The sequence below is a fragment of the Pagrus pagrus genome (genome assembly GCF_965226575.1).
Source record: "Pagrus pagrus genome assembly, chromosome: 15".
Taxonomy (NCBI): Eukaryota; Metazoa; Chordata; class Actinopteri; order Spariformes; family Sparidae; genus Pagrus; species Pagrus pagrus.
The window spans coordinates 14,005,034-14,018,043 of record NC_140199.1 but is presented as its reverse complement, the minus strand read 5'-3'; the positions used below and the strand labels follow the sequence as shown (position 1 = coordinate 14,018,043).

Genomic DNA, 13,010 nt, shown 5'->3' with positions numbered 1-13,010 from the left:
CATTACCTTCCTGCAGTGGCTCCTTCAGTATAAAGGTCAGTATGAACAACAGCCACACAGAATAATACAGTTTCACAATAATATAATAATAATAATTATTATTATTATCATAATAATATTAGTATGTGGCAGAAAATGAATGACAAAAAAGTTGAAAAAGTAGAAATTTGAGGGTTTTCTCTCACTCTTTCTTTTCTACATTAGCTAAAATTTCTACTTTTTCAACATTTATGTGACAGACATTTCTGGAAAATTCCCCTTTACTTACAAAGAATAAAATATGTCAACAGAGAGCGAGGGAGACCAAATATGGACACGCCGGAAGCAAGGTGCGCTCGGCTCACCGCCCCGCCCCTCTTCGTTGACTATGCAAATTAGATCGACGTCATGAGACTGCTTGTCTTATAAATCCACACAACAACACCTATCTATCAGTTGGACATCGACAATCAATAGGGCAATAATCGATAACCAGCCCTGAACAGTAACTCTACTTTGCCGGCGCTCGTGCTGTTTTGACTCCTCACCTTCGTGTGCGCGTGCTCGTTGGAGTTTCTCACCCGACAGGTTTGACGGGGACACACCTGCAGGGACAAGAAGGAAGCCTTATCTTTTGTGCCCGGACGCCATTCTTCACTTCGTCTTTGGTCTCCGCGGACGACGGACGGATAGAGAAACCTTTTTTTTTTCTTCTTCAGAGAATCAGAGAAAACTTTTTTCTTCTTCTTCATTTAATTAATCAGTCATGAAGATTTGGATTGTGCTCGTGCTCGCTGCCTTCGCGGCGGGAGCCTCAGCTCAGAACTGTAAGTAGTTTGACTCATTAAACTTTATTAAGCTTAAAAACAATAACATGGAAAAAGCGCAGCTTGAGCTACACCCGTGTAACTTCATTTTGTTTTCTAACAGCTTTGGTTACAAAAGAGAAATGAGTGGGTTTTATTTAAAAAAATAATAATAATAATAAAAACACTACATTTGTCATGTGTTTTTTTTTCCTAATAGCTTTAAGAATCACTTTTCATGCCTAGAGTGTAAAGTTAGCTCGTCTAAAATGACTTTACCGTCGAAAAACTTTATAAACAGTTAGTTTATTAAACGCAGGTAGTCTGGTTGTTGGGTGGGGGTGGGGAGGGTTTCACCCTGCTCTCTGAGGACTGAGGTCTGTTTGGAGAAACCAACGCCCAGGTGATAGAGAAACCTGCTAGTCTACCTGCGGCCCTGGCCCTGTGTTTTATAGGGCTATATATCTGGCAGTACAATAAATCCTCCATCTGTGATACATTTTTGGAGTTTATTTAGTTAGTTAGTTACATTTTAATTGTCAGCCACAGTTTAGTCATGTTCAAAGAAATGCAACACATTTGGGGGGGAAAAAAGTAAGTCAGTGGTGTTAAAGTTCAATTAAGAGTTCTTGTTAGGAGCTGGTTTATTTAAAGTTTTTGCTTCAGTCTGAATGACAAACATTTGTGTTTCTCCGTGCAGGTGGTTCGTGTGAAACGTTGAAGTGGGCCACCTGTGATGGACCCCCATGTGTGTGTGAGATTCTGGTGGGTAACAGCGAGAAACAAAAGCTGGATTGCACCAAATGTAAGTATATGATGTGTGTGGTGATGGGCCTGAAGATTAAGCCTCCTTTTGCCATGTTTTTCTTTTGTGTTTTTGTCCTTCTTGCCTCATGATGTGCCTTTTTTTTTTTTGCCTCGCCCTCAGTGATCCCTAAGTGCTACTTGATGAAGGCTGAGATGTACAGAGCTAAAAAGGGCCTGTCCACACGAACTGGAGGAAAGCCGCATGAGACGGCCTTTGTGGACAACGATGGCATCTACGACCCAGAGTGCGAAAACAACGGCAAATTCAAGGCCAAGCAGTGCAACAACACAGAGGAGTGCTGGTGTGTCAACAGCGCTGGTGTTCGTCGTACTGATAAGGGAGACAAAAATCTCAAGTGTGACAAGCTTGTGGAGACCTAGTAAGTATTTCATCCTAATCAATGTGAAGGAGTGGATGATTAAGTTAAATGTTTGGTGCCAAGCGTTGACCTTTGTCTAATTTTTCTCCAGCTGGGTTCGTCTTGAGCTGACACACAAAAAAGTGGACGCACCAGTGGATGCAAAGAACTTGAAGACGTGAGTGAATTTACATGTCCAGATTATTATAACATCTTAAAAAAGCACAACGTTAACATCAGAGCTTCAATATTCAGTAATCTTAATTTCTTGCCCTAATACAGCGCCATCGCGGACGCCATTCACAAACGTTATAAGAACTTCAACAAGGACCTGGTGGAAGCTGTCGAGGTGAGTGGGGGGGGAAAACATGCATTTTTTTGTAACGTTGCACATGATGTATGTAATATTCAGAACAGCATTGCTAAAATGCAGCACTAATGAGGTGTTTTCTGTCACACTGCAGTATGACCCTGAATCCCGCAAGATTTTTGTGGATGTGAAGAAGCCAAAGGGCAACCAGGAGCATGACCTGACTCAAATGGCCTACTACATGGAGAAAGATGTATGTTGAAGCTATTATTTATACATAAATATCGCTTAAAGTGTAATCCATCGACTGACCTGTCATGTTTCCAAATCTCTCCTCATGCAGGTGAAGGTGCTGCCCATGTTCAAGAACCAGGACAAGTTTGAGCCAACTGTGGGCACCCAGAAGCTGGAGATGGAGGGTATCCTGGTGTACTATGTGGATGAGGAGGCCCCCACTTTCACCATGAAGCACCTGTCCGGTGGCATCATTGCCGTCATCGTTGTGGTGGTGCTGGCTGTCGTTGCTGGCCTGCTGGTCCTGGTGAGTCCACATGTCTGCCCACATGTCGCTTATTCTTATTCGTAGATTTTCTTTGAGCCTAGCTGTCAGTTTGGGTCCTAATTTCCTTTTTTTGTGTGTGTGTGTGTGTGTGTACAGTTCTTTGCCAAGAGGAGGGAGAGCCAGCGGTACAACAAAGCTCAGGTGAGATGAACTTCCTGTGACTTTATTTTTGAATGTCTCTCTGTGTAAAAGTGAACTTTTTGCACCACAGAATTGTTGTTTAACAACCTGTTTTTGTTCTTTATCATTCAGCAAAGGGAGATGGAGGCCATGTAAAGTGTTCATCGCAGTCCTTCCAGAGTCAGCTTGTACATCACCCTTTTGGATGACCTTTTTTGCAGTGGGAGTGTGCCATTTTCATCATTTTACTTGAGGAATGGATATTGTAAAGGAACAATCAGCTTGATTATTTTTTTTTTTTTGTTTTGATATTGTTGGCACTGCTGGTACCGCCGTTTTATTTATATATCATGAAAAGTCTAAATGCATCATCCAATCTGTATGCCATAAAGAACTGTGCTTTATAAAACATGTCTGCCACGTTTTTATGTTAGAACTTGTTGAATGGTTTTAAATTCCATGTTATAGATTGTACAGTTTCTTTCTTACAAATGTTTGTTTGTCTGTCGGATTGTTTTTAATAAAAAGTGTTTTAAAAGACTCTCGATGTCAGGTTGTTTTTTTTCTCTTTGTATTGTGGAGTTTTGAGTGACCTTGTGCCTTGGGCACAGTGGAAAACTACAGCAGGTCATGTGGGGGGAGGAAACAAGCTTCAGGAAGTCACTGTGGGCACCATTTTGCATGTTGCAGTGCTTCTCATGTACACATTTAAAATGTCCTGATACTCAACCCTGATCAAACGGACACTTTTCTTGAAGTACATGGACATTTTCCTCAAACTTTTGTCTCACATAAGATGTCTGCTTTTAATAATGATGGCTTGTAATCCTGTTGTTTACATGGGGCAGGTTGAATGCAGGTTTTCTACACAGAGGACTTCAAAGGGTGTGGCAGCCCTGTTAGACTGTGTCACTGTCCTGGTATTATGTTTGTTTGAAGGACACTTCAGTCCCTGCCTTCATTGGCCACTTTTTAAAGTACCAACAAACCTCGTAGCCTTTCTGGCAGAAAATACACTTGTATATCATCTTCTCAAACTATATGAAAGTAGTAAAAGATCTGAGACTGTTGAATATGTGTGTGTTTTATGTATTGGTGATACTATCTGGCTGAGACTTGCTGTCAGAATACATCTGTTAGTGTTGACGGAGGTGGTTTGTCATTCCCAGCTGCATCTTTGAAATGGTTTGGCATCGCGTTCAACTGGTCCGTCAGGTTCTGACTCACTGCAAAATGGACACATGCAGTATGTACACAACAAAGACAACAGACGAGTTTACAGCAACACTGCAGCACCCTTTAGTCACAAGTGAGGTGAAAAGTCAAAGTCCAGTGTAGCTAAAGTAGCAGACATCCTCTAATTGGAGCAAAGAAACAAAGAGTGCGAGGTGGGAATTAGTTGCGTAACAAACTGGAAACAGGTGTTGTTGTGCTGCACTGGAGAGAAATGTAGGTGAGTATTGTGTCACAACATGATCAGAGCGTCAGTGGTTTGTGAGGCTGTGCTGTAGCTGAAAGCAGCACACTCTGAGGCAGTCCCTGTTTAACCTGTATGTCGCAATGAAGTCCCACTGGAGGCAACACGGTGAGATAGAAAGCTCCCAACAGCCTGATTATTACGAATCCAATATGTTTCACATGTGTAACTTTATTTTGAAAGTACACATCAGCAACACACATAATTTGCAAACATGAGTGTGGACTTTTTCTCCATTTCTATAGTTTTGATAATGCACACTGTGAACCAGCAGAGCATTCTCATTAATCATTGCCCTATATGTCTTAGTTACCTTGCCTCACCCACTTTTGAGCCCCCCCCCCCTTCATCTCCATAGCAACACAGGAACAAAAGCATGTCTCTAACTAGTTCAGACAGGTTGAGTATCATATATCCACCCCTCCCCCTTCTCTCTCTCTGTGAGAGACTACAGGAATGAGGGTGTGTCACTTGTTGTCAGGCACCTGTTGCAGGTATCAGCACGTCAGCTATGTCTGCACCAATGAGGACGCTGGACAGCAGGTTTGTGGTGAGAGAAACTGTGAAGTTGGAAAAAGTGAGCGTCCGACTGGTTTCTATGGATTTGGAGAGCTTGCCAAGGGCGAGCGCTTTCTATATGAATGGCTGAAAAAGACACCAGGAGCTGCTGTAGTTAAAGTTTATTCAAGCATTAGACTTGTACAATAATAACACTTATTTCACCTGATTATTTTATATGACAAATAAATATAACACCTGACATTTCTCACTCTATACAGGCTTAAGATAATACTAGGAGGGAAATCAGCTTTTTAAAGTACCTTACATAAAGAAAATGTCCTTTTTTCCAGTTTATCTTGTTACATCGGTCGCTACGTCTGATCCTATTGCTTCATTAAAATGCCTTCATATTCTGTGTCACGCCAGAGGACACTTTTTCTTCAAGCAGCAACCACAATGCATTTCCACCATCCTGTTCCCTCACCATTTGTCACATCCCCTTACCATCTTCCTCATTATCAACATACAATAAACACAGGGTTGATTTCCTGTACCATACAATAACCCTGAGTTCCTTCTCTTAACTTTGTCATGTAAAATACGGTGTGGTGATTTCCCCTCCGCTACAAAGGTCTGTACACGGCTAAAGTTTCACCGCTCTCCTGGCTATTCAGTAACTAAGAACACACAGGGTCCAAACTTGCTTCCTCTTATAAACTTCTGACTTTCCCAACACAACCAACTCAAACAGTCTACAGCTCATCAATCACACTAATTGCATTGCAAACTAAATATATAAAGCATGTACATTTTCACTGTAGTTTATACACTTTTTGAACCATTTTCTCCAGCTGCAGTCTGGTTACCTGTTATTATCTCCTGCATTCATTGCAGTGTTCACTGTCCTTCATTATCCCATAATATCTAACACTGTAAAGGTTTTAGTTCCTGTTTGAGTTATTGAGCCCTACAGGAGGACAGAACAATACACAATAATACCTCCTAAATGATTCCTTAACAAAGCAACATTACCACTTCTATATTGTGTATGAGTGTGCATTACTTTTTAAGGCGGGGATGACAAAAAAAGAAAATCAAATAGCATCTTTACACAAGGAAATGCACACAGCAAATAGATTAATGAGACATTTCAGAACACTAGCTCAGTCTGTCAATAAATACTGTTGACTTTTTCTCTTTGGTGTCAGCACATAGACGCAACACATTTATCACTAAGACAAAAAATGTACTTTAAGAATGTTTAAGCAACGTTCCTTAGTTGTTTCTCAACATGTTTGTACCATGTACACAGCTCACAGCTCCAGTTTCAGATGTAAACGTCATGTGTTCTGTGAGAGAGGCACTAATAAGTCACCCTTCTGGAGTTAACTGCTTAAAATTAGAGGACACCAGCTTCCAGAAATTCTGTATGATGATATCGGTAAACTGCTGCAACCTCAGCTGGTCAGTTATATCAACTCATACATGATGCAGGATTGAACACCAACGTTTCAGACACTTCCAGAAAGCAGACAAGTGACCGCTCCACATTCCAGAAATGAATCTGCTGCAGTGAGACAAATGTCTGTGTGAAAACAGAATCAGGCCTAGTGCAGCTGAAAATTCACTTTCAAATCCATAACTTGAATATTTCTAATAACATTTTTGTGCTGTCACAGCAGTGTGGGCGCCTTGCTGGGGCGTCCCAGTGCCGGTGGGGATTTGCTCCTCAACTCTTTGCTCTTCAGGCTGATGGGCTGAGCTACCATCAGAGCCGGGGCCGAGAGGTGATGGGCAGCGGCCTTCTGCTGATGAGCGCTGTTGATGTAACTGGAGATGAGGAGGGTAATCTCCCTGATCTGTGGACGAAACAAAACCAAACGTGATGCGTGTGTGTTCACACGATCTCCATGTATGCGTGACTGTGAATTCACTTCAATTCACAGTCCATAGTTTGTTGTTTTGTTGTCTGATCAAGACTGGGGATTTCAATATATTTGTCAATTTAGAGTACTTTAAAGGGCCAGTGTGTAGGATTGAGGAAGCTTGAGTATATAATCACCTGAATCTAAGAATCAATGTGTTTTTTTTACCTTAGAATGAACCTTTTTATACTACAGGCCATGTTTCTACAGTAGCCCAGAATGGACAAAAACCAAACACTGGCTCTAGAGAGGGGCATTAAGTTGAGTAAGATTTAATAAAACTTTGTCAAAATGTCATTAAGAATGTGGTGAAGGAGGCATGTGGTTGTTTTTCTTGAAAGGCCACTGTTTCAATACCTGTTCTCCTGTTTTATTGTGACTTTTGTGTATCATGTTTTATATGTTGCATTTAACTATGTTGTGATTTTGTACAACCTTGGCCAGGTCTCTTTTGTAAAAGAGATCTTGATCTCGATGGGACTTCCTGGTGAAATAAAAAAATACGATAAATAAAGAACCACATACTGATCTCTCACACACCTTGGAGGCGTCCATAGCAAACAGATGTTTCTCTGTCGGTTTGTCTTTGTTTGTGTTGGTGTTGATGCTCTGTCCCACGACCAGCATGAAGTCCTGCTTGCAGCCTCCAAACGTCATCAGGTTCTTGTAGGGGTGGGACACCAGCGGCTTCTGAACACACAGATGCACAGATATTTGTACGATAATGATTTTGTTCTGATTAAGAGGACAGAAAACAATGTGGGTGCAAAATCCACGTGGAGCTTTAGAGAGCTACATAAATATCACATATTACTACTTTCCATGTATTCTTCTTTACATCTTTGTGATATGTGACCTAGCTTTCTTAATGTGTGCAAGCATTATGAGATTTAAGATTGTACATCTTAGTCCAACTAATGCAACGTGCATTTAAAAAATCACATAAAGCCAGTCATGAAGTATTAATTGAGCTAAACGACACAAACAAGTGACCACTTATACTAAACATGAATGTTTTTGTCCAAGGTTAGATAAAATACTACCTCAAAATGTGCTTATTGCTCAATGTAAAAACATCATGCACCAAAATATGCAGAGATACTTACAACAGAGTTGTGCTCCAGAACACTGATACCATCTTCATGCACTGCCAGCCAAACACGTACACCCTGCTCTGGAGACGGAGTGATGGACTGAAAACAGACAGAGAGGTGAGTAACAGTAAGTGAGATCTATTTCAAATCCATTCTCAAAATGCTATACAATATGATTTTATGACTTTTCTGTATCCTCACTGAAGTGGACACACTGGATGTTTTGGATTTGGATTTATCAATAATATGATAGGACACTGTAACTCCTAAATATTAGTGATTGTGATTATTTCCAAGGATTTGGAAGGACAAGTACAACAATCACTGTAATCCAGTCACTGCAGCCAGTACTGTAAACCACTGTGTACACACCTCAGTCACACACAGCTGTGACTTCTCTTTGTTTTACTGGTGACATAAAAATAGAAACCCTGTGTACAAGTACAGCACAGCTTTTGTTGTGTGAATTTAATGGTAATTGGTGTTTTACTGAACTGCATTGCCTTGTATTCTATTAGTGCACATGAAGATCTGACTGGATAAAATATTAAAAAACATCCACACTGTAAAGAGGTTTCTATTTATTTCCTTTCTATTTGCCTTCTTTTCTATATAGAGAGTTTATTTACTTTATGTGTTGGCCTTTATTTGTTCAACAAACAACTAATACTTTGTAACACTGTCTAAATCTTGGCCGATGATAAGATTACTTTATGTTACAAGACATTACAGTTGACTTACCTCTGCTTCAAATAATTTGGCACCAAAGAAAGGCCACTTCCTGGCAACAGTCAGGTAGATCCTGACACACTCTGGCGAACTTCGACCCCTGAGAGAGGCCCAGCGGGCGGAGAGACGCTGCAGCAGTTGTCTGAGAGGAGGGAGGAGACAATCCATCCATCCAAGTTATTTGACTACCAAAATCATGACAATGTTTAATTTTGGTATTGTTTATCCTGCATAACTTGAAAGTTTCCTGTTGGTTCATTCTAAAAGTTTACACCTCCTTCAGGCAAATTAAATATATATTTAAAAAACATTTCACAGATTAGAGATCTGACTTGACTGGATGAGTATCGATGGTGTAAAAACAAATTAAAGTTATTGCATGTTCAGGATGATGACAGGAAATTAAGTTTAAGTTAAACAACAGTTTATAGCCGTGACAATGTAACTGAGTTTACATACAAAACAAAGATACTATCTATATTATATAGCCAACTAAATTAATAGATACATGCAAGTGAGAGTAGGAAGTGTGTGTAGACTGAATCAGAGCCAGTTTTCAGTGTGTTCTGGTACCTGAGCTGCTCCTCAGATGTGGTCCTGCGGTAATGTTTGGGATAGAATCTGTCCAGAACCTGTTTCAGGGTTTGGTTAGACTTGGTCTGGGCTGATCCAGGAGCAGAGAAGGGACGCTCAAAATCCCCAAACTCCACCTGAACACAGGCACATACAGTAAATGTTGTACTGTGCCTCTTTTTAGGATAGAGCCTGGTCTAGCACATGAATAACTTGTCCTTTGAAATTAAAAAACATTAGAGGCAAAAATAATACTGTGTGGCATCGTAAAATCAAAACTAACTATCTCAGAGTTGTCTATACCGCTTGCATCTTTTTTTAAATTAAACCCAGCACTGACTGTACAGATTTAATCTTTCAGACCTGGGCCAGCAGGGCAGCCATCTCCAGAGCCAGTTCCTTGTTGACGGGGAAGTGTCCTGCCACAATGGCTTCATTAGTCTGATAAGCCAGCAGCAACCTCTCCCTCTCTGACTCCCCCCTGACCTGGAGAGAGAAGTACAGCCTGGGGATGGAAAGGTAAAGACAGAGGTAGTTAAAAGCAAATAAAAGGAGAGAATGATTTTGGAAAATACAGACTTAGTTGTCTGATGGATGGAACATTACTGACTACAGTTTATTATTTCTTTTGCAGTTAGTCTGCATTATTTCAGCTGCTGTCTGTACCCTGCATTATAACCAATCCTGTGCTTAATACCAGTTTAAACATGCGGACAGCAAACAGCGTTGCTGGATGATCAATTTATTTTTTCAAAGGCTGATCTCTGGAGAAACTCTAACAGTACTCTAGCACTCTAACGACTTCCAGTTTAAGCAAGTAGCGATGAAACAATACATACGAGAAATGAGAAGTACCCTATGTGACTCAGGTAGAAAAGTTAATGGATGAGGTAATACTAAATTTAATTCACATCATGTTTAATCCCATTTGCCAACTTCCTTCCTCACTCTCTGACTCTCTCCCAAATGTTATAACCCAAGTGACCAAATGAAACGCAGTATCACCTTGAGTTAAAGTCAGGTTTCTCAGGTTTTAAACATTTTTGGGACATGTGAAATGTTACTTATTATATCTTTAAGTGACCCTGAATATGTGCATAACAACATTTTCAATCCAAAAATATCAGATCACTAACTTTCCTGGCCAAAAATCCCCTCTCAAAGTCCTATCTTGAGCCTGAATCAACATTTTGACCTTCTATTAACATAAGTGAATCCTTCTCTACCTGTTCTTATAGGTAAGACGCACAGTCCTTGTGTTTTCAGACTTGCCAGTGTGCTGCTCCTTCGACGCTTGCTCCCACTTAGAGATAATGTCGCAAATCTGCAGAGTGTGTGAAGGTGACAGATTTGTGTCAAGCGTTAAGCAATCCAACAGATCATTTCTTGAAAAAGAAATCATCACATAAATAAAAGATGCACCTTGATGCTTCCTTGCAGGCAGTGTTCCAGCTCTCGCCCAGTCGGGTCATCAGTGTACAAGCTGAAACCAGACAGCCCAGTTTTCCTCATGCCGGTGTCCTGGTTGAGGCGACACTGGAACTCATCCACTGTGGTCGAAGCATCGAAGCTCACCACCTATAGTAATACGTTTAAAAACAGTAGACAACATGAATGATCAAGACAGTTATGGTCCCTCTTGCTTTTGAAAAGCTATGATGTTAAGTCTGACTAACACTTCATGTATAATGCATGTTCATTATTTACTTAATAAATGGTCTTTAAAGCATTTCAATGTTTGTTAACAGTGAAATAACTATTTATTCAAGTTTGATTCTCTGTGAATTTAGCATTCATTAATGACAGTCAGTATAATGTGTTATCGGTGGTACTTAGGCTCAGCGGTGCGTTAAGTTAAATGCTGACATAAGCATGCTAACATGCTGAAAACCTCACTGCTAACATGTAAGTGGTTAGCAGTTAAAATGTTGACCATGTTCACCATTTTAGCTTGGGTTGTTTGCTTGTTATCATTTATCACTTGTACAAAGTACTTTGCAATTCTGCTACTTTGAGACTTTTTAAATAATCATCTATGAAAGAATATACAGAGCAGTATTTGTTTTATTGTTGTATTTTAGTCAGACACAGATGTATGTATCTTATGTAAGTCCAGAGCTGATGTCATCACTTCCTGACAGCATACAAAGAGAGAGAGACAAGGAGTAGGAAGAGACAAAAACAAACACCCCCGCAGGAGAAACCGCAGCTCAGAGCTCACAGGTTGGGTGGAGCAGTGAGGCATGTCAGCGTGTGTACAACAGTATCAACACACTGACTGTTTACGGTGTATATGTGTGAGATGTGTGTGACTTTAGGCTTTGATCTGAGAGTGTATCAGAAGATTCACAATGTAAGCACGGAGGCTTCAGTGTTGTTTATTATTATCTCTCTTCCAGTGTGCTGTGTTATTACCTGGTAGGTGTTATTGAGGAAGTGAACAGGCACGCTGAATGGCAGGGAATGATGATAGGGATTCCTCAGTAGTATCGACAGGATCTCCATTCGGGATGGTCTAGACTGCCTCTCGCCCTTCTGCTGGGTCCGCTCCATGGAGCGCTGGCAGTAGATGGCATACTTACCCACCTCAGTCCTAACAACAACAGGGACATGATGACACAGTGGTATTTAAGTGATACTGTATCTTCAACAGTCAAAGAAACAAATTAAAAATTGTTTTTTGTTTTGTTTTGAGAATAATGTGACATCATCAAGGTTTTTAATTTTCTCTGACTTGACAAATCTCCTCCAGACTTTAAAGACATCATACAAAAATTAACTATTTTAACTGCAACAGTACATAATGACCTCTGTTTCAACAAAAGCTCAGGATCTGTAGTTTGCCTTATGTCTGCGTGAGGAAGTACAGAGGCTGCAACAGAAGTTAGCACAGCGTGAGTCACTAAACTGACTGTAAAAGGACAAAAAGTGGGACAGTGATACTGCCATGTCTGTATTATCTGGGTATATTATGTAGTGAATACCTGTGAAGTTAGTCACGTGACAGATTAACTGGCAAAAAATGTTGTAATTGTTTAATTGTTTGAATCATTTTTTAAGCAAAAACTCAAAACATTCTCTGGTTCCAGTGAGAATTTTCTGCTCAGCTCAATTTGAAAACTTTTGAAACTGTGACAAGCTTTTTCCACAAATTTCAAATATTTTATAGATGACTCAAGCAGAAATGTTCACATAATGTTTTAAAGTTTTAGTCACGTTATGTTTAGTCATGTTCACCGTTCCTGTTCCTTCCTCACTCTCTGACGTATCAACTGGTGTTTTCCTGGAAGTTATAGCCACAGGCGATGTAATAAAAAAGCACTGTTATCTTGAATAAAACTACAGATTTCCCTGGTTTGGACATTTTTGGAAACATCTGTGATAATTTAAATATAAAACTCAATAAAATACCTGTTTATAACAAAGGTCTAGTGGTTTTTTGGACAATTTATTAAAGAAATGTAGTGTATTATATCTTTAATGAGAAAAAAATGAGCACATTACAGTATTTATAATGAAAATGTTTCTAAATGACTTCTGTTCTGTTGTCACTTCTTAGATGATGTGCCTTGATTCTTCATACTAATGTTGGGGCCCCTGATGCTCACCTGGAGTCTGCGTGTCTATTGAGGTGAACCTGCAGCAGCCAGAGGAACGGATGCTGAGGCAGAAACAGTCCCACACACAAGGCTAGAAACTGCCAGCCCTTAAGGGTGAGAGAAAAACACACAGTTACCTCACACCTTCTTTACAAACTGCCACATATAT

The 13,010-nt window shown here is 40.2% G+C and overlaps 2 protein-coding genes across 3 annotated transcripts in view; one reads left to right on the top strand and one right to left on the bottom strand.

Annotated features, from left to right (window-relative positions):
* Positions 1-418: 418 nt before the first annotated feature.
* Positions 419-3,484, top strand: epcam (epithelial cell adhesion molecule). The gene is made up of 9 exons (XM_084375407.1): positions 419-806; positions 1,486-1,590; positions 1,714-1,972; positions 2,064-2,129; positions 2,234-2,300; positions 2,416-2,514; positions 2,605-2,802; positions 2,920-2,964; positions 3,076-3,484. The coding sequence occupies exons 1-9, from the start codon at positions 746-748 to the stop codon at positions 3,097-3,099; spliced, it is 924 nt and encodes a 307-aa protein (XP_084231533.1). The 5' UTR covers positions 419-745; the 3' UTR covers positions 3,100-3,484.
* Positions 3,485-5,094: 1,610 nt separating this feature from the next.
* Positions 5,095-13,010, bottom strand: part of plekhh2 (pleckstrin homology domain containing, family H (with MyTH4 domain) member 2) — a 30,345-nt gene continuing 22,429 nt past the window's right edge. For both annotated transcript variants that reach the window (XM_084375287.1, XM_084375288.1), the window contains exons 21-30: positions 12,851-12,948; positions 11,658-11,835; positions 10,665-10,820; positions 10,469-10,566; positions 9,606-9,747; positions 9,243-9,379; positions 8,682-8,811; positions 7,953-8,039; positions 7,387-7,536; positions 5,095-6,780 (exon numbers count right to left, since the gene is read on the bottom strand). In XM_084375287.1, coding sequence (XP_084231413.1) covers positions 6,595-6,780; positions 7,387-7,536; positions 7,953-8,039; positions 8,682-8,811; positions 9,243-9,379; positions 9,606-9,747; positions 10,469-10,566; positions 10,665-10,820; positions 11,658-11,835; positions 12,851-12,948 — 1,362 coding nt within the window. In that variant the 3' untranslated portion in view covers positions 5,095-6,594. The remainder of the gene's footprint in view (positions 6,781-7,386; positions 7,537-7,952; positions 8,040-8,681; positions 8,812-9,242; positions 9,380-9,605; positions 9,748-10,468; positions 10,567-10,664; positions 10,821-11,657; positions 11,836-12,850; positions 12,949-13,010) is intronic.